The 19,343-nt window shown below is 47.0% G+C and overlaps 2 protein-coding genes and 1 long non-coding RNA gene across 5 annotated transcripts in view; all 3 read left to right on the top strand.

Moving 5' to 3' along the window:
- The window catches only part of LOC148144639 (uncharacterized), a 408,822-nt gene extending 402,299 nt beyond the window's left edge, over positions 1 to 6,523 (top strand). The window contains exons 1-2 of one of the 3 annotated variants that reach the window (XM_087975028.1): positions 2,903 to 2,933; positions 4,686 to 6,523. In XM_087975028.1, the coding sequence (XP_087831154.1) occupies positions 5,083 to 5,955 (873 nt within the window). In that variant the 5' untranslated portion in view covers positions 2,903 to 2,933; positions 4,686 to 5,082 and the 3' untranslated portion in view covers positions 5,956 to 6,523. Of the gene's footprint in view, positions 1 to 2,902; positions 2,934 to 2,966; positions 3,094 to 4,685 lie in introns of those variants that run through there. The other 2 variants (XM_087975027.1, XM_087975029.1) reach the window with 2 other exon arrangements.
- Positions 6,524 to 6,615: 92 nt separating this feature from the next.
- LOC148144652 (uncharacterized) lies at positions 6,616 to 13,121 on the top strand. The gene is made up of 3 exons (XR_015751580.1): positions 6,616 to 6,691; positions 9,140 to 9,211; positions 13,014 to 13,121. It is a non-coding gene; the product is annotated as an uncharacterized LOC148144652 (long non-coding RNA).
- LOC148144653 (uncharacterized) lies at positions 13,119 to 19,133 on the top strand. Its single transcript, XM_087975032.1, has 2 exons — positions 13,119 to 13,186; positions 17,598 to 19,133. Exon 2 carries the CDS (start codon positions 18,003 to 18,005, stop codon positions 18,717 to 18,719), a length of 717 nt encoding a protein of 238 aa, XP_087831158.1. The 5' UTR covers positions 13,119 to 13,186; positions 17,598 to 18,002; the 3' UTR covers positions 18,720 to 19,133.
- Positions 19,134 to 19,343: the final 210 nt, after the last annotated feature.

Genomic DNA, 19,343 nt, shown 5'->3' on the forward strand with positions numbered 1-19,343 from the left:
TTTTCCAATTATGTATAAACCCTGTCTCTCAGGTTTCACTCCGACAACCTGCCCACCACCGATTTCAGGTTCTCTGGCTTTTCCTTATCACCTTTCTTAAATAGTGGTACCACGTTAACCAACCTCCAGTTTTCTGGCACCTCTCCTGTGACTATCAATGATACAAATATTTCAGCAAGGGGCCCAACAATCACTTCCCGTAGCCTCCCACAGAGTTCTCTGGTACACCTGATCAGGTCCTGGAGATTTATCCACCTTCGTGTTTCAAGACATCCAGCACCACCACCTCTGTAATATGGACATTTTTAAAGATGTTACAATCTATTTCCCTACACTCTATATTTTTCATGTCCTTCTCCAGAGTAAACATTGATGCAAAATACTTGTTTAGTATCTCCCCCATCTCCTGTAGTTCCACACATTGGCTGCCTTGCTCATCTTTGATGTGCCCTATTCTCTCCCCAGTGACCCTTTTGTCCTTAATGTATTTGTAAAAACACTTTGGATTCTCCTTAACCCTATTTGCCAAAGTTATCTCATGTCCAGTTTTTGCCCTCCTGGTTTCCCTTTTAAGTATACTCCTACTACCTTTATACTCTAAGGATTCACTCAATCTATCCTGTCTATACCTGACATATGCTTCCTTCTTTTTCTGAACCAAACAATCAATTTCTCCAGTCATCCAACATTCCCTACACCTACCAGACATTCCTTTCACCCTAACAGGAATATACTGTCTCTGGATTCACGTTATCTCATTTCTGAAGGCTTCCCATTTTCCAGCCGTCTCTTTACCTGCAAACATCTGCCCCCAAACAGCTTTTGAAAGTTCTTGCCTATTACTGTCAAAATGAGACATTCTCCAATTTAGAATTTCAACTTTTAGATCTGGTCTATCCTTTTCCATCACTATTTTAAAATTAAGAGAATTATGGTCGCTGGCCCCAAAGTGCACCCCCACTGACACCTCAGTCAGCTGTCCTGCCTTATTTCCCAAGAGTAGGTCAAGTTTTGCACCTTCTCCATATATATATCCACATACTCAGTCAGAAATCTTTCTTGAACACGCTCAATAAATTCCTCTCCATTTAAACCCTTAAACCTATGGCAGTCCTGGTCTATGGTTGGAAAGTTAAATCCCCTACCATAACCATATAAGGGGAAATGAGTTTAAAACTGGGCACAATCCTCCAGGTGCAGTTTCAGCAATGCTATGTTTGGTTGCAGCAACACTTCCTTCCCTTTATGTTCTATTCCTTTAGCGATAAAAGCGAATGCTGCATTCACTTTCTTACTTATCTACTGTACCTGCATGCTAGTTTTCTGTGACTCATTAATGAGGATACCCAGATCCCTCTGCACCAGATCACCCCAAACCCTCTCTTAGATAATAGGTTGCTTTGCTGGTTTTGTTTTTGATCAAAATGCATGACCTCACACTTATCCACCTTAAACTCCATCTGCCACATTTTGGCCCACTCTCCTAACCTATCCAGATCCATTTGTAAGGTTCATATATCCTCATTGCAATCTACCATCACGCCTATTTATGTGTCATCCACAAATTTGGCAAATGAGCCTTTTATACGTGTATCCAAGTCACTAATGTAGATTGTAAATAGCTGGGGTCCAAGGACCCAACCCTGTGGCACCTGACTAGTTACTTCTTGCCATCCAGAATAAAAAGCCATCAATTTGGACTGTCTGTCTTCTGCCCATCAGCCAGCCACCTATCCAAGCTGATAAATCAGCTCATATCGCATATGATCTAACCTTGCGAATTAACGCTTTCTGTGGCACTTTAGCAAATGCCTTCTGAAAAGCCAGATATATTACATCTACAGGACCCCTATTATCCACTTGTTACATCTATGAAGAACTTAGTCAAATCTGATTTGCCCATCATAAAACCATGCTGACTCTGATGGATAGAGTTTTGACTTTTCAAACGTCCTGATATTGCTTCCTTGATAATTGACCCTAACACCTTCCCAACAACAGATGTTAAACTAACTGGTCTGCAATTTCCCACATATTGCCTGCCTCCCTTTCTGAATACAGGCATTACATTAGCATTTTTCCAATCCACTGGAACCATAAGATATAGGAGCAGAAACTAAGCCATTCAATCATGGCTGAAACGTTTCTCAAATCCATTCTCCCGCTTTCTTTGATCACCTTGACAATCAAGAACCTACCTATCTCTGTATTAAATAAACTCAATGAATCTTTCTCATGTCCAGGGAATTTTGGAATATTGTAACTAATGAATCCACAATCTCCACTGCCACTTCCTTGAGTACCCTAAGATGTAGGCCATCAGGCCCAGGGGATTTGTTTGCCCTCAATCCTAACAGTGTACCTATCGACGTTGATTGTTTAAGTTCTACCTTTTCTATACCCGTTGACCTGCTCGTTCCAATACGAATGGTACTGCTGTCCTCCAACGTGAAAACTGAGGAAAAGTATTGATTTAGCAGCTCTGTCATTTCAGTGTTCCCCTTATTAACTCACCTGTTTCACCTTCCAAGGGACCAACATTTACTTTCGCGACTCTGTTCCCTTTGGCAGACCAATAGAAGCTTTTGATATTTTATGCTATGTTTCTGTCGTAATTTACTTTACCTATTTCTATTCATTTTTGAAAATCCCTTTGTTTGTGTCTGGAAGTTTCCCAATGTTTCAGCTTTCCAAAGGTCTGGAGTAACATTCCTGAACAGGCTGGGGGCGGGGAAAACCAACCCCCATTGTCCCCTATTGGTTGGAGGGCTCCCCCAGCCACGCCCCTCAGTTGGTGACGACGCCGTCTGGACCACGCCCCCTGTAAGTTGGCGCATGTGCAATGGGACAAAGACAGTGTTACTGAGTGAGGGAGGGGATTGGCGCCGGCGGCTGAAGGAAGAAGAACAGGAGCCGCTGGAAAAGCTGAGCAGGTCCGGCAGCTCGTGTCGGGAGGAATGTGAGGAGGTGTTTCGGGTCCGGTGATCCTCTTTCAGAACAGGACCAGGTTTCAGGAACATCCCGGGGAGGTCGCCAGGCCCCGAGCACCAAGACCTGGCTCCTGCCCCCGGGGAGAGGAGACAGTGAGACAGGGTAGGATTGGGACCCGCGGGAGGAGGGAGACTGGGGAGTTTATAAACTCCTAGGGGGAGGCCTGAGGCCTCCAATAGAAGCCCCACAGGCTCAGTGTTTACTTCACCGGGGAAGGAGCTCTCAGGTTGCCCGGGTAACCGGCCGCCAGCTTTGTGAGGGTCAGGCGCCTGTTGTCTTGGGACGGGGTTGTTGGATTGTTGTATAATATTGATCTCCTCTGTACTTTTAATCTTAAATATTTTTAAAATGTACACTGGCTTCAATTTATGAATTCTAAGTACAGAAGCAAAATATAAACATCTCCTTACATGCATCCCAACACGTGCATAGGAGCCAAGACTGCCTCAAGATTTACTGAGGTGCTGAATCAATAGCTCTTTCTCTTTTGATTAATGAAGGTGGTGCCCAGCAGACTCCTGTACACAGCCTGTTCTGTCAGCCTTTATGGGAAAGATAGGATAGCAAAACTGAGACACCAATGTAGCCAAGTAATCTGAAGTCACACTTTGGTGCTTTAATCGCCTCAAACGCATGCCATTCAGAATAATGTCAAGGCTATAGGGGTACCAGGCTCCCCAAGATAGCCGGGATGGATAACATACAGGAGAGCTGAAGTGTTATCCTTATCAAGCCTGTAACGTCTTCACAAATCTCTAACAAGTTAGTTAAATGCAGTGTCCCCGTCAGAAATCCCATGCAGACTCTTCCTAGTCAATCCACCTTTCTCCATGTGACTACTAATTTTGACCAGAATAAGTATCACTGGAAGCTTCTCCACCAAATTTAAACTGGCAGGTGGGACTAGATTGGGTTGGGATATCTGGTCGGCATGGACGGGTTGGACCGAAGGGGTCTGTTTCCATGCTGTACATCTCTATGACTCTATAATTGCTGAGATTAACTTTACAACCTTTCTTAAACCAGGCTGCAATGTTTGCAATTCTCCAGTCTTCTGGCACCTCCTCCAAGTCCCTTCCTTCAAGATTGTTGGATGCATTTCATCAGTGCCTTGTCAAACTTTAAGGACCAAATGCTTATCGAAGACTTCTTTCATGTAAATTTTGAACTCTTGGGAGGTCATGTTGCGGCTGTACAGAACATTGGTTAGGACACAGTTGGAATATTACGTGCAATTCTGGTCTCCTTCCAACGAAAAGATGTTGTGAAACTTGAAAGGGTTCAGAAACGATTTACAAGGATGTCGCCAGGGTTGGAGGATTTGAGCTATAGGGAGAGGCTGAACAGACTGGAGCTGTTTTCCCTGGAGTTTTGGAGCCTGAGGGATAACCTTATAGAGGTTTACAAATTTATGAGGGGCATGTATAGGATAAATAGACAGTCTTTTCCCTGGGTTCAGGTCTATTTCCATGCTGTACATCTCTATGACTCTGTTGGTTGCATCTGTAAGATCCTGAATCAGCACCTTGAGAAGAATTAGAGTGGAGTGAGAACAGAGGGGGAGAGAGAGTAGGATGGTGCGTTCAATTTTGTGGAATAACAAAAGAAAAGTATAATCTGCAGAAAGTAGAATTGCTTGTTCAGAATTGTTACACTGCACTAAGTGTAATAACTTTTGTAATCTCTTTTTACAGAGTATTTGAAGATCTGAAGACGGAAATTTCAAAATCGCCTTATGTCCGACGCATTGACTCTTCTGCTCCTTGGATGCTGCCTGACCTACAGTGCTTTTCCAGCATCATACTTTTGAACTCTTGACTCTCCAGCATCTGCAGTCCTCACTTTCACATCAATATCTGACAGTGACACTGGGACATCGGGACTGCAACGATTTTTGACTGTGATTCTGTGAGAAGGAGCAAAGCGTTTGCTTCCGGCTTGAATACATTTTCAGAATCAGTGGGACTGGATGAGAGACCCTACGTTGCAGCGCAGTGAGTATGGAGCCTGAAACAGTTATACAGCCTGGAAAGAGGAATTCACGGCAGGGTGGGGCTGTATCCACGTTTGTGTGCAGCTGAAGCTTCGGCCATGGAGAAACCCGAGGAATCCCGCCCCGTGAAGAAACCATGGAAATGTGGCGACTGTGGGAAAGGCTTCTGTGCCCCGTCTGCTCTGGAGACTCATCGGCGCAGTCACACCGGGGAGAGGCCCTTCAGCTGCCCCGAGTGCAGGAAGGGCTTTACCCAGGCATCTGCCCTGCTGACCCACAGGCGGGTCCACACGGGGGAGAGGCCTTTCAGCTGCCACGAGTGTGGGAAGGTCTTCAGCAATTCTTTCGCCCTGCTGAGGCACCAGCGAATCCACAAGGGGGAGAGGCCACTCTCCTGCCCCGAGTGCGGGAAGGCCTTCAGTGATTCCTCCCACCTGCTGACCCACCAGCGGGTCCACACGGGGGAGAGGCCCTTCAGCTGCTCCGAGTGCAGGAAGGCCTTTACCCAGGCCTCTGCCCTGCTGATCCACCAGCGGCTCCACACAGGGGAGCGGCCCTTCAGCTGCCCAGAGTGCGGTAAAGGCTTCAGCGATTCCTCCACCCTGCAGACCCACCAGCGGGTCCACACAGGGGAGAGGCCCTTCAGCTGCTGTGAATGCGGGAAGTGCTTTACCCAGGCCTCTGCCCGGCTGAGACACCAGCAGTCCCACACCGGGGAGAGGCCCTTCAGGTGCCCCGAGTGCGGGAAGGGCTTTGCCCGGGCTTCCAATCTCCAGACCCACCAGCGGATCCACACGGGGGAGAGGCCCTTTAGTTGTCCCGAGTGCGGGAAGTGCTTTACCCAGGCCATCACACTTCAGAAACACCAGCAGGTCCACATAGGGGAGAGGCCCTTCAGTTGCCCCAGGTGCAGTAAGGTGTTCACCTGCTCCTCCCACCTGCAGAGGCACCAGCAAGTTCACGTGCCATAGCAGGGGCATTGAAGGAGTGACGGCTGAGTGCCATTATCGACTGGAGTATTAACCCAGTTCCAGGGCCTCCTGGGCTCGAATCCTGCTGTGGCAGATGGTGAAATTGGAATTCAGTCAGTAATCTGGAGTTCCAAGTCTAATGATGAAGACATTTTTGGGGGGGAGGGGGAAGAAAACCCCCATCTTATTCACTCACGTCATTTTTCGGGAAGGAAACTGCCGTTGTGGGAAAGGATTCACTCAGTCGTCCCAGCTGCATCCTTTACCCTGTCTGGCCTATGGTTGACTCTACACTGCCTTCCACCGCCCCCCCACCCCCACTCCCTTCTCTTCCCCACTGGGCCCCTCCCTCTCCCCAGCAAATGAACAGGGAGAAACCTACTTGGATATAGAGTATACGTTGAAATTGCTGAATGAGGCAATACTTCCTACAGGTTAAGAAAGGGAGTGTGTGCACTTTGACTTTGAGCTGTTTTTAAATAAAAAGCTACTTTTTCCACGCCTTTTTGCTGGGGGGAATCTGAAGCTGTAACAAAGTTGTGTCACAATAAAGGGTTACCTGAACTTACCGCCAGGCTCAGACTCTCTTTGAAGGCTTTGAGCTTCAAATGGTTTTTGTTTTAAACCTGTTGATTTCTTTCAGCCTCTTGCACTAATTTTCCAATGTCGTGTATCAGATGGAGCAGTGAATGAGTAGCTAGTATCGTTGGAAATTGCAAATATTTCAGGAGTGCAGGTACTGTGTCGTTTTATCGGCATTGTAAAGTTTACTGGCAGCACCAGGAGGTGTGGGCTGTGTTAATTAGAAATGATGTGGAGTTGCTGGTGTTGGACTGAGGTGGATAAAGTTAAAATCTACACAACTCCAGGTTATAGTCCCAACAGATTTATTTGGAAGTGCTAGCTTTTGGAGCGCTGCTCCTTCATCGGGTAGCTGTTGAGCAGGATCATAAGACATAGAATTTATGGCCAAACATTACAGTGTCATGCAGTTGATAAGATTTCCTGAACCAGTCCAGTTGCAGTTCAGTCTTTCATCTTTTAGAATGGGTTGCAGGTTTCGGTTCATTAACATGTATATCCCAGAACTACTTTTAACTCACATTCTCCCGATGACTTAAGATTTTATAAAATTAGGTGACATCTCAGCTCAGACAATGCAAGAAAGGTGTGAGGTTCAAGTCTGTCTGTATCCCAGTCCTGAGTCACACATGTTCTATTTCCAAAGTAGGAATTTATAAAATATTACATAGATTGACTGCCTGCAGATTGTGTTTTGCTCAAATAGCACAATGTATCTGCAAATGCAAATTCACTGCATAGGTTTGTGTGTGTGTGTGCGCATGAGAGAGACAGTGTGTGTGTTTGCATGTGCATGCTTGATAAAGTGTGTCGATGCAATGGAGTATAAGCCTGTGAGAAGGTGTGTGCATGGATTTGAGTGTGGGAGGTGTATGTGTGTGAGAGAGGGTCTGCGTGACTGGGTGTGTATGTGTGCGTGTGGGAGTGAGAGACAGTGTTAAGTGTCATGAAGGTCCCGGTTGAGACCGTCCTCATGGGTTCCAAACTTGCCTATCGGCCTCTGCTTGACCAGTAGAAACAATTAATCAGTTACTGGGTGGCATGCTGGCTCAGTGGTTAGCAGTGCTGCCTCGCAGCACCAGGGATCCGGGTTCGATTCCCACCTTGGGCAACTGTCTATGTGGAGTTGGCACATTCTCCCCAATGCTTGCACGGGTTTCCTCCGGGTGCTCCAGTTTCCTCCCACAATCCAAAAGGTGTGCAGGTCAGGTGAATTGGCCATGCTAAATTCCACATAGTGTTGGGTGCATTAGTCAGGGGTAAATATAGGGAGGGGAATGGGTCTGGGTGGATTACTCTTTGGAAGGTCAGTGTGGACATTTTGGGCCAAAGGGCCAGTTTCCATACTGTAGGGAATCAAATCTAATCTACACGCACACACATTGGAGAGGGCAGGGTGAGACTTGTCTTTCACTTTGCAGAAGGTGGGAGGTTCTGGAAGCTGTGATTCAGGGTAAACACACGCTGGAAGACCTTTGGCTCAGAGAGATGGAGTTGGAAGCCAGGCTGCAGACATGTCACGGGGAAAGTTAACCGGACACTTTATTCCAGAAGATGGTCATTCCCCTCTGGACAGAGCCTTCTGATTAGGTCATTGGACAGGGTCAGAAGGGTGAGAGTGTGAATCACACAGGTAAAGGGGATCTGAGATTGGGCAGTGGGGAAGAGCTAACTGGCTGAGTGGTGGGAGGGGGGGGGGGTGCTGGGGGTAAGGGGCAGAATATTGACAGGTGATTGTCGTCTTTCTCTGCAGTTAGCAGCAGGAGGCCAGATGGCATCAGTGTCTGTCTGGTACCAGGTTCAGGAACCGACGTGCTCAGGACAGGAGAAGTGGGAAAGGGAGGCTGCAGTGGGTGTGGTCCATAAATCTCAGGAGGGGAGAGCTTCTGCTGAGGGCGCATGAGAAGTCAGAAGCTATGAAAACAAAGCAGAACATCAAAGCTCTGGGTGGCATGGTGGCTCAGTCGTTAGTACTGCTGCCTCACAGTGCTGGGTTTGATTCCAGCCTCAGGTGACTTTGGTACATTGTCCCCCTTGTGTCTACGTGGGTTTCCTTCAGGTGCTCCAGTTTCCTCCCACAGTCCAAAGATCTGCAGTTTCGGGTGGATCAGCTGTGCTGAAGTGTCCAGGGATATGCATTTTCGGGTGCGTAGGGTATGGTAAGTGGGTTGGTCTGGTGGGATGCTGTTTGGAAGGTCAGTGTGAGGTGAATGGGCTGAATAGCCTGCAGGGATTATGTGATTCTACTGCTTTAGCCATTTGTATATTGAGAAATGATTACTATGGTCCTGGGAAAGGTGGGATTTATAGTGTCACTGTCCTCTGTCCATTATCTTTCTGTCCCCCTGTCCATTTTCTCTCTCTTGACACCCACCCTCAGCTCCCCCCCCCCCCCCCCCCCAACCATTCTCTTTCCCCACCACCTATTATTTCTCATGCCTCCATCCCTCTTTGATCGCTGTATCAAGCCCTTCTAAGAAGAGAGAGACAGATGATGATGACTACCTGGGAGATGGGGGTGCACAAGAAATGGCTGATCTTTAACATTGAGCATAGCTACTCAAACAACATTAAAGCATGTTCAATTCTATTTTTAAAAAAGCTGCAGGCATCTTACTGAAACTTGCGTTGAAACATGTGCAGTCTGGCCACAGTTGAGGACAGGCTGTAAGGGGTGAGTTGCCCATTCTAATATTGTCAAATTGGTTCAGACTATGAAGAAATAGAGTCATGGAGCATGGAATGAAACAGTTTGGTCTGTGCCGACCAGATATCCTAAATTAATCTACTCCTATTTGCCAACACTTGGCCCAAACCCTTTAAACCTTCCTATTCGTACACCCATCCAGATGCCTTTTAAAAGTTGTAATTGTACCAGCCTCCACTCCGGTAGCTCATTCAATACATTTGCCATCCTCTGCGTGAAACAAGTTACCCCTCAGGTCCCTTTTAAACCTTTCCCCAATCACCCAAAACTAATGTCCTCTAGTTCTGGAATTTCTTGAGATAAATTAAATGTCTCATGTTTTTTCTCATCCTTTGGTCCCTCATCTTTCCCCACTCAACCTAAACCTATGCCCTCCAGTTTGTGACTCCCCTAACCAAGGGAAAAGATGTACAAAAGTTGAGCAGCCAGCCAAAATGCAAAAGGAATACAATGTTGAGCCACAGGGGGGAAAAAATTGTGGTTCAACTTTTTTTTTCCTCCGATTGGCATTTAGAACATAGAACAATACAGCACAGAACAGGCCCTTCGGCCCACGATGTTGTGCCGAACATTTGTCCTAGCTTAAACACCCATCCATGTACCTATCCAATTGCCGCTTAAAGGTCACCAAAGATTCTGACTCTGCCACTCCCACAGGCAGCGCATTCCATGCCCCCACCACTCTCTGGGTAAAGAACCCACCCCTGACATCTCCCCTAACATCTCCCCTATACCTTCCACCCTTCACCTTAAATTTATGTCCCCTTGTAACATTCTGTTGCACCCGGGGAAAAAGTTTCTGACTGTCTACTCTATCTATTCCTCTGATCATCTTATAAACCTCTATCAAGTCACCCCTCATCCTTCGCCGTTCCAACGAGAAAAGGCCTAGCACTCTCAACCTATCCTCGTACGACCTATTCTCCATTCCAGGCAACATCCTGGTAAATCTTCTCTGCACCCTCTCCAAAGCTTCCACATCTTCCCTAAAGTGAGGCGACCAGAACTGCACACAGTACTCCAAATGTGGCCTAACCAAAGTCCTGTACAGTTGCAACATCACTTCACGACTCTTGAATTCAGTCCCTCTGCTAATGAACGCTAATACACCATAGGCCTTCTTACAAGCTCTATCCACCTGAGTGGCAACTTTCAAAGATCTATGAACATAGATCCCAAGATCCCTCTGTTCCTCCACTAAGAACCCTACCGTTAACCCTGTATTCCGCATTCTTATTTGTTTTTCCAAAATGGACAACCTCACACTTGGCAGGGTTGAACTCCATCTGCCACTCCTCAGCCCAGTTCTGCATCATATCTAAGTCTCTTTGCAGCCGACAACAGCCCTCCTCACTATCCACAACTCCACCAATCTTCGTATCATCTGCAAATTTACTGACCCACCCTTCGACTCCCTCATTCAAGTCATTAATAAAAATTACAAACAGCAGAGGACCCAGAACTGATCCCTGCGGAACTCCACTTGTAACTGGGCTCCAGGCTGAATATTTGCCATCTACTACCACTCTCTGACTTCGACCGGTTAGCCAGTTTTCTATCCAATTGGCCAAATTTCCCTCTATCCCATGCCTCCTGACTTTCCGCATAAGCCTACCATGGGGAACCTTATCAAATGCCTTACTAAAATCCATGTATACTACATCCACTGCTCTACCCTCATCCACATGCTTGGTCACCTCCTCAAAGAATTCATTAAGACTTGTAAGGCAAGACCTACCCTTCACTAATCCGTGCTGGCTGTACCTAATCAAGCAGTGTCTTACCAGATACTCATAAATCCTATCCCTCAGTACCCTTTGCATTACTTTGCCTACCACCGAAGTAAGACTAACTGGCCTGTAATTCCCGGGGTTATCCCTATTCCCTTTTTTGAACAGGGCACAACATTCGCCACTCTCCAGTCCCCTGGTACCACCCCCGTTGACAGTGAAGACGAAAAGATAATTGCCAATGGTACTGCAATTTCCTCTCTTGCTTCCCACATAATCCTAGGATATATCCCGTCAGGCCCCGGGGGACTTGTCTATCCTCAAGTTGTTCAAAATGTCCAACACATCTTCCTTCCTAACAAGTATCTCCTCTAGCTTACCAGTCCGTTTCACACTCTCCTCTTCAACAATACGGTCCCTCTCGTTCGTAAATACTGAAGAAAAGTACTCATTCAAGACATCTCCTATCTCTTCCGACTCAATACACAGTCTCCCACTACTGTCCTTGATCGGACCTACCCTCGTTCTCGTCATTCTCATGTTTCTCACATACGCTTAAAATGCCTTTGGATTATCCTTGATCCTATCCGCCAAAGATTTTTCATGCCCTCTCTTAGTTCTCCTAATCCCTTTCTTCAGGTCCCTTCTGGCTATCCTGTATCCCTCCACTGCTCTGTCTGAACCCTGTTTCCTCAACCTTATGTAAGCCTCCTTCTTCCTCTTTACAAGACATTCAACCTCCCTCGTCAACCAAGGTTCCCTCACACGACCATCTCTTTCCTGCCTGACAGGTACATACATATCAAGGACACGTCGTATCTGTTCCGTGAAAAAGTTCCACATTTCCACGACATCCTTCCCTGACAGCCTATGCTCCCAACTTATGCTACTCAGATCCTGTCTTACAGCATCATAATTACCCTTCCCCCAATTGTAAAACCTACCGTGTTGCACGCACCTATCTCTCTCCATAACCAAGGTGAAAGTCACAGAATTGTGGTCACCATCACCAAAATGTTCACCCACTAACAAGCCCATCACTTGTCCCGGTTCATTACCGAGTACCAAATCCAATATGGTCTCCCCTCTGGTCGGACAATCTACATACTAGTTAGAAAAGCTTCCTGGACACACTGCGCAAACACCGCCCCATCCAATCTATTTGATCTGAAGAGCTCCCAATCAATATTTGGGAAGTTGAAATCGCCCATGACTACTACCCTGTGGCTTCTGCACCTTTCCAAAATCTGTTTCCCAATCTGTTTCTCCACATCTCTGCTGCTATTGGGGGGCCTATAGTAAACACCCAACAAGGTGACTGCACCTTTCCTATTTCTGACTTCAGCCCATACTACCTCCAAAGGCAGATCCCCCTCGAACTGCCTTTCTGCAGCCGTTATACCATTTCTAATTAGCAACGCCACCCCCTCTCCTTTTTTACCACCCTCCCTAATCTTACTGAAACATCTGTAACCAGGAACCTCCAACAACCATTCCTGTCCCTCTTCTATCCACGTTTCCGTGATGGCCACAACATCGTAGTCCCAGGTACCGATCCACGCCTTAAGTTCACCCACCTTATTTCTGATACTCCTTGCGCTGAAGTATACGCATTTGAACCCATCTCTGTGTCCGCAAGTATTCCCTGTCTGTGCTACCTTCTTCACAGCCTCCCTACATTCTTGGACATCCTGACAAACAGCTAACCTACTTGCTGGACTACAAGTCCGGATCCCACCCCCCTGCCAAATTAGTTTAAACCCCCCCGAAGAGTGCTAGCAAACCTACCCCCCAGGATATTGGTGCCCTTCTGGTTTAGGTGCAACCCGTCCTGCTTGTACAGGTCCCACCTTCCCCAGAATGCAGTCCAATTGGACACTTCAAATCTGTCAGTAACGTAAGCATCGCTGAAGAGCATAATGCGCATGCCCTTCGGTGTCAGCAAGCACTGCGCATGTCCGTTGGTGTCAGCAAAAGACCGAGCATGCTCCTGGTTGTACACAAAAACGACTCATGACCTACTTTTGATGTACCAATAGGAAACTCGGGAGGACCGGAAGGTGTCTTGTCCTCCTGCCAATCAGAGCACCGCTATTGCCTGAATGCGGAAGTTGGATAATGAGCTTCTGAAGTTGCTGCTGCTGCTCCTGTCTCTCTGAATGATGATTGAGCTTTACCCCAAACTGCAACTTTCTTCCTCTGTCCAACAACTGTGAGTACAGCACTCTCTTTTCTCGCCACCTATTCCACTTTTTTTTTCATTCTGGCGTTCAATTGTTGACTTGCAACAACTGAAAGGAAAGGGAGTGAATTCAGGGAGGGGACAGATTGTAGCAATATTGGTCGAGAGTGTGGTGCTGGAAAAGCATAGCAGGTCAGGCAGCGTCCGAGGAGCAAGAAAATCGACGTTTTCCTGCTCCTCAGATGCTGCCTGACCTGCGTGCTTTTCCAGCACCACACTCTCGACTCTAATCTCCGGCATCTGCAGTTCTCACTTTTTTTGTCGAGAAATGTTGGTCCAGATTTATAGAAGAATACAGCGCAGTACAGGCCCTTCGGCCCTCGATGTTGCGCCGATCCAAGCCCAACTAACCTACATTAGCCCACTAGCCTCCATATACCTATCCAATGCCCGCTTAAATGCCCATAATGAGGGAGAGTCCACCACTGCTACTGGCAGGGCATTCCACGAACTCACGACTCGCTGAGTAAAGAACCTACCCCTAACATCTGTCCTATACCTACCCCCCCTTAATTTAAAGCTATGCCCCCTTGTAATAGCTGACTCCATACGTGGCAAAAGATTCTCACTGTCGACCCTATCTAAACCCCTAATCATCTTGTATACCTCTATCAAGTCACCCCTAAACCTTCTTTTCTCCAATGAAAACAACCCCAAGTGCCTCAGCCTTTCCTCATATGATCTTTCTACCATACCAGGCAACATCCTGGTAAACCGCCTCTGCACCCGTTCCAGTGCCTCCACATCCTTCCTATAGTATGGCGACCAAAACTGCACACAATACTCCAGATGCGGCCGCACCAGAGTCTTATACAACTGCAACATGACCTCAGTACTCCGGAACTCAATTCCTCTACCAATAAAAGCTAGTACGCCATATGCCTTCTTCACCGCACTATTTACCTGGGTGGCAACTTTCAAAGATTTGTGTCTCAATTGGCAAACACATGGCAAATGCATTACCACAATGTGATAATATAGCCTTTTGCTGTGAGAAAGCAGAAAGGAGGTGCATTGTTTTAATGGTGACATGTTGGGATATGGAGAAAGTGAGGAGTGCAGATGCTGGAGATCAGAGTTGACAAGTGTGACTCTGGAAAAGAACAGCGGGTCAGACAGCATCCGAGGACCAGGAGAGTTGACGTTTTGGACACGAGCCGTTCATCAGGAATGTTATGTGGATGTACAAAGAGGTTTCAGTGTCTTTCTACACCAGTCAATACCCGTTGTCAGACAGATGCACTAAGCAGTCAGCAGGGCAAGTGGTGTATTAGCAAGAGGAATTGAGTTCAGAAGTGGGGTAGGGCCTTCCCGCGGTTAGGGGGTCATTGAATATATTCAAGGCTGAGTTCATCTGATTTTTGAACAACAATGAAGTGGATGGTTATGAGGGAACAGAAAAAATGGTTTTAAGAACAGTTACAGCCACTCTCTGGCTAAAGAAATTTCTCCTAATCTCGGTTCTGAAAGGTCTTCCCTTTACTCTAAGGCTGTGCCCTCGGCTGCTAGTCTCTCCTTCCAATGGAAACATCTTCCCAACATCAACTCGTCTAGGCTATTGAGTATTCTGTTTGTTTCAATTAGATTCCCCTGAGTGTGACCCTGTTAATCAGCATGAACCAGACCCTTCAGGATGAGGTACAGCAGGGATTAGGTTCAACAAAGTGAGAATGGAGGGAGTGTGTGGGATAGAGATTTTGTACTTCCAGGGAATAAGAATTACAGAGAGTTTGCTATAAATTAGAATTGATTGGATGGGGCAATGGGCCAGGGAGTGGCAGATGGAGATTAATTTAGGGAAAAGTGATGTTTGCATTATGGTAAGGCAATCCAGGCAGCACAGTTAAGGGAGTGTTTCAGAACAAAGAGACCTTGGAGTGCAGGTTCATTGTTCCTTGAAAGTGCAGTCTCAGGTAGCCAGAACAGTGAAGAAGGCATTTTGTATGCTTTCCTTTATTAGTCAGAGCATTGAGTATCGGAGTTGGGAGGTCATGTTGTGGCTGTACAGGACATTGGTTAGGCCACTTTTAAAATACTGCATTCAGTTCTGGTCTCCCTGCTACAGGAAAGATGGTGTGAAACTTTGAAAGGGGTCAGAAAAGACTTGAAAGGCTGTTGCCAGAGTTGGAGGGTTTGATCTACAGAGAGAGGCTGAATCGGTCAGGGATACTTTCCTGGAGCATCGGATGTTCAGGGGTGACCTTATAAATATTTATAAGGGGCATGGATAGGGTGAATGCAAAACTAGAGAGCAAATGTTTGAGGAGAGAGGGGAATGATTTAAAAGGGACATGAAGGGCAACTTGTTTCACGCAGAAGGTGGTGCATGTATTGAATGAGCTGTCATAGGAAGGGGTGGAGCCTGATACAATTACAGCATTTAAAAGGCATCTGGATGGGTACAAGAATAGGAAGCGTTTAGCGGGATATGGGCCAAATGCTGGTAAATGGGACGAGATTAAGTTAGGATATCTGGGCGGCACATATGAGTTGGACTGAAGGGTCTGTTTCTGTGCTGTATGACTCTCTGGGTCTTTGGTGAAACCAGAAGTGTCATTGTGAAGACTGGACTTTCAGAGCAGCCTTCAAATATGTTTTGTCCTTACTGGGAGCAGAAGAAGTTACAATGAAATCTTTCATTTATGAGACAGCACCTGAGTCAGTGAGTACATCTGAGATTTTGGTGGAAAGTGGGATTTCATTGCACTGTGGGGATGAAACCCTACCCTATCCAGTCATTTCTGCTGGTAGGTGAGATCAGACCTCAAGATTAGTTGGAGTAGATTTAGGATAGAGATGAGGAGGAACTGCTTTTCCCAGAGAATCGTGAATCTATGTAATTCTCTGCCCAGGGATTTACATATTAATGATATCTGCAATCCATTGTAAAAGATGAAAGACTTAACGATCCAGGTTTGTTCAATATATATTTCAATGCCAGGACACTAATGCTTTTCCAGAAATTGTGTCTTATGATCTTACACTCCACAACCACCTGATGAAGGAGCAGCGCTCCAAATGCTAGTGCTTCCAAATAAACCCATTGGACGATAACCTGGTGTTGTGTGATTTTTAACTTTGTCCAGGTAAGGTTTGATTGGCAAGTTCAAATTACCCATAGTGCTCAGGGATGTGCAGGTTAGGGTGGATTGGCGATGCTAAATTACCCACAGTGCCCAGGGATGTGCAGGTTAGATGTATTAGTCAAGGGGTAAATGTAGAGCAATAGGAGTAGGGGAATAGGTGTGGTGAGGTTGCCATTCGGAGGTTGGTGTGGACTTGTTAGAACAGTGAGGGTTCTGTGAAGAGAAGGGATTTTTGTAAACTGTTCAGGAAGGGGAGGAGGGGGGAAGCGGTGGGTGGAGTGTGGGGGGAGGGGGGAAGCGGTGGGTGGAGTGCGGGGGGAGGAAATTTGTTCACTTGTAGCAACTGGAGTGAACCCGGGGAGGGAACAGACTCTGCAGACTCAGATATGTGTCTTAATTACCCGGGGAAGGAGGGTTGGAAGGATTGGGTGCTGCTGTTTTCCCTAGTGCATCAGAGTGTGAGGGGTAACCTGATAGACTTTTTTAAAATCATGAGGGGCATGGATTGAGTAAATAGAAGAGGTCTTTTCCTTGGGATGGGGAGTCCAGAACTCGAGGGTAATAGATTTAAGGTGAGGGCAGGGGGAGGGAGACTGCAAAGAGACCTAAGGGGCAACATTTTCACGCAGAGGATGGTGCATGTATGGAATGAGCTGCCAAAGGAAGTGGTGAAGGCTGGTACAATGACAACATTTAAAAGTCATCAGCATGAGTGTATGAAAAGGAAAGGTTCAAAGGGATATGGGCAAAGCGCTGAGACGAGATTAATTTTGGATATCTGGTTGGGCACAGAGGAATTTGACCGAAGTGTCTGTTTCTGTGCTGTACATCTCGATGACTCTGGCTTTCCACAAATGTTTGTCATGTCTATGTTCAGTTTCTCTCTGGTGGCGGTGTCAATGCCTTGATGTCTCATTTTGCTTTCCTCCCCACTTCCTGGGAATGTTAACCATTTTGTCTGGTTGTTCTTCAAGAAGCTGCATTCCAGATTTACCCTGAATTGAGATTTTTTTGCTTCCCAAAATCCGACCTGCTCACTCTCCGCAATATCCCAGTGTTGTGAAAGATATTAAATTTCAGGTAGAGTTATCCAAAACTCAGAGATGTCAGTCTTGACGTCTTTGCTTTTCTGCCCCTATAAGATCTTCAGGAGAATGAGTTAGAGCGGAGGGCGGGGGGAGGAGAGAGTGTGGGATAGTACTTTCAAATTTGTGGAATAACAACACAAACAAATTGCTTGTTCTGAATTTTTATTCTGGACTGACAGTAATGAATTTTGTAATCTCTTTTGACAGAGTATTTGAAGATCTGAAGACGGAAGTTTCAAAATCAACAGATGAAGAACTTATGCCCAAAATGTCGACTCTCCTGCTCCTCAGGTGCTGCCTGACTTGCTGTGCTTTTCCAGTGCCGCACTTTTCGATACTGACTCTCCAGTGTCTGCAGTCCTCACTTTGACGTCAATGTCTGACAGTCACTCAATCCATCGGGACCACAACCATTTTTGACTGATTCTGTGAGAAGGAGCAAAACGTTTTGGTTCCTGTTTCAGTCCGTTCTCGGCATCAGTGGGACTGGACGAGAGACTCTACTGTTGGAGTGCACGGAGTGTGGAGCCTGAAACAGTTATAAGGCCTGGGAAGAGGAATTCACGGAGGGGAGGAGCTCTACACGTGTTGTGTGCAGCTGAAGCTTTGGCCATGGAGAAACCAGAGGAATCCCGCCCCGTGGAGAAACTGTCGAAGTGTGGCGACTGTGGGAAAGGCTTCTGTTTCCCATCTGCTCTGGCGATTCATCGTCGCAGTCACACCGGGGAAAGGCCATTCCCCTGCACAGAGTGTGGGAAGGCCTTCAGCAATTCCTCCGACTTAGTGAGGCACCGGCGGGTCCACACCAGGGAGAGGCCCTTCAGCTGCCCCGAGTGTGGGAAGGCCTTCAGCAATTGCTCTGACCTGTTGAGGCACCGGCGGGTCCACACAGGGGAGCGGCCCTTCAGGTGCTCCACATGCGGGAAGGGCTTTACCCAGGCCTCCACCCTGTTGGCCCACCGTCAGGTCCACACTGGGGAGAGGCTGTTCCTCTGCACCGAGTGCGGGAAGGGCTTCAGCAATTCCTTCGCCCTGCTGACCCACCAGCGGGTCCACACAGGGGAGAGGCCATTCCCCTGCACAGAGTGCAGGAAGGCCTTCAACAGTTCCTCCGACAGGCTGAAGCACCAGCGGGTCCACACGGGGGAGAGGCCCTTCAGCTGCCCAGAGTGCAGGAAGGGCTTGACCCAGGCCTCTGACCTGCTGAGGCACCAGCGGGTCCACACAGGGGAGAGGCCGTTCACCTGCTCTCAGTGCGGAAAGAGCTTTAGCCGCTCCTCCCACCTGCGGAGGCACCAGAGAGTTCACATGCCATCGCAGGGGGTTTAAAGCAGCGACGGCTGAGTGCCTTTATTGACTGGACTATCAACCCAGTTCCGGGAGCTGCCAAGGCTAATGGCGGAATTGGAATTCGGTTAGATTCTGAACTCCAGATTTCTAATAACGAAACAATTGTCAGGGAGGGGAGGGGGAACCCCCATCTGATTCACTCACAACCTTTTATGGGAAGGAAACTGCTGATGTAGGAACTGCAGTGGAGCAGGATCAGAAGACATCTTTTATAGCAAAAGGTCACAGTTTCATGCAACTGATAGGATATATTGAACAAACCTTGATTGCTGTTAAGTCTTCCATCTTTTAGAATGGGTTGCAGGTTTCTGTAAATCCCAGAACTACTTTTAATTCAGGTTCTCAAATTCGGTGACAGCTCAGCTCAGACAATGCATGAAAGGTGAGAGGTTCGGTCTGTCTGTATCGCAATCTTGAATCAGACTGGTTCTATTTCCAAAGTATGAGTTGATAAAATATTACATGGATTGATTGCCTTCATTAACTGCCTGCTGATTTTTCCATAAAAAGCACACATTGAATCTATCTGCAAATATAACACTGCAAACGCAAATTCGTCCCATGGACTTGTATGTATGTGCGTGCATGAGAGAGTAGTGTGTG

Source organism: Chiloscyllium plagiosum, unplaced genomic scaffold (assembly GCF_037043375.1).
Source record: "Chiloscyllium plagiosum isolate Xiang-an unplaced genomic scaffold, Cpla_swu_hap1 HiC_scaffold_27, whole genome shotgun sequence".
Classification (NCBI taxonomy): Eukaryota; Metazoa; Chordata; class Chondrichthyes; order Orectolobiformes; family Hemiscylliidae; genus Chiloscyllium; species Chiloscyllium plagiosum.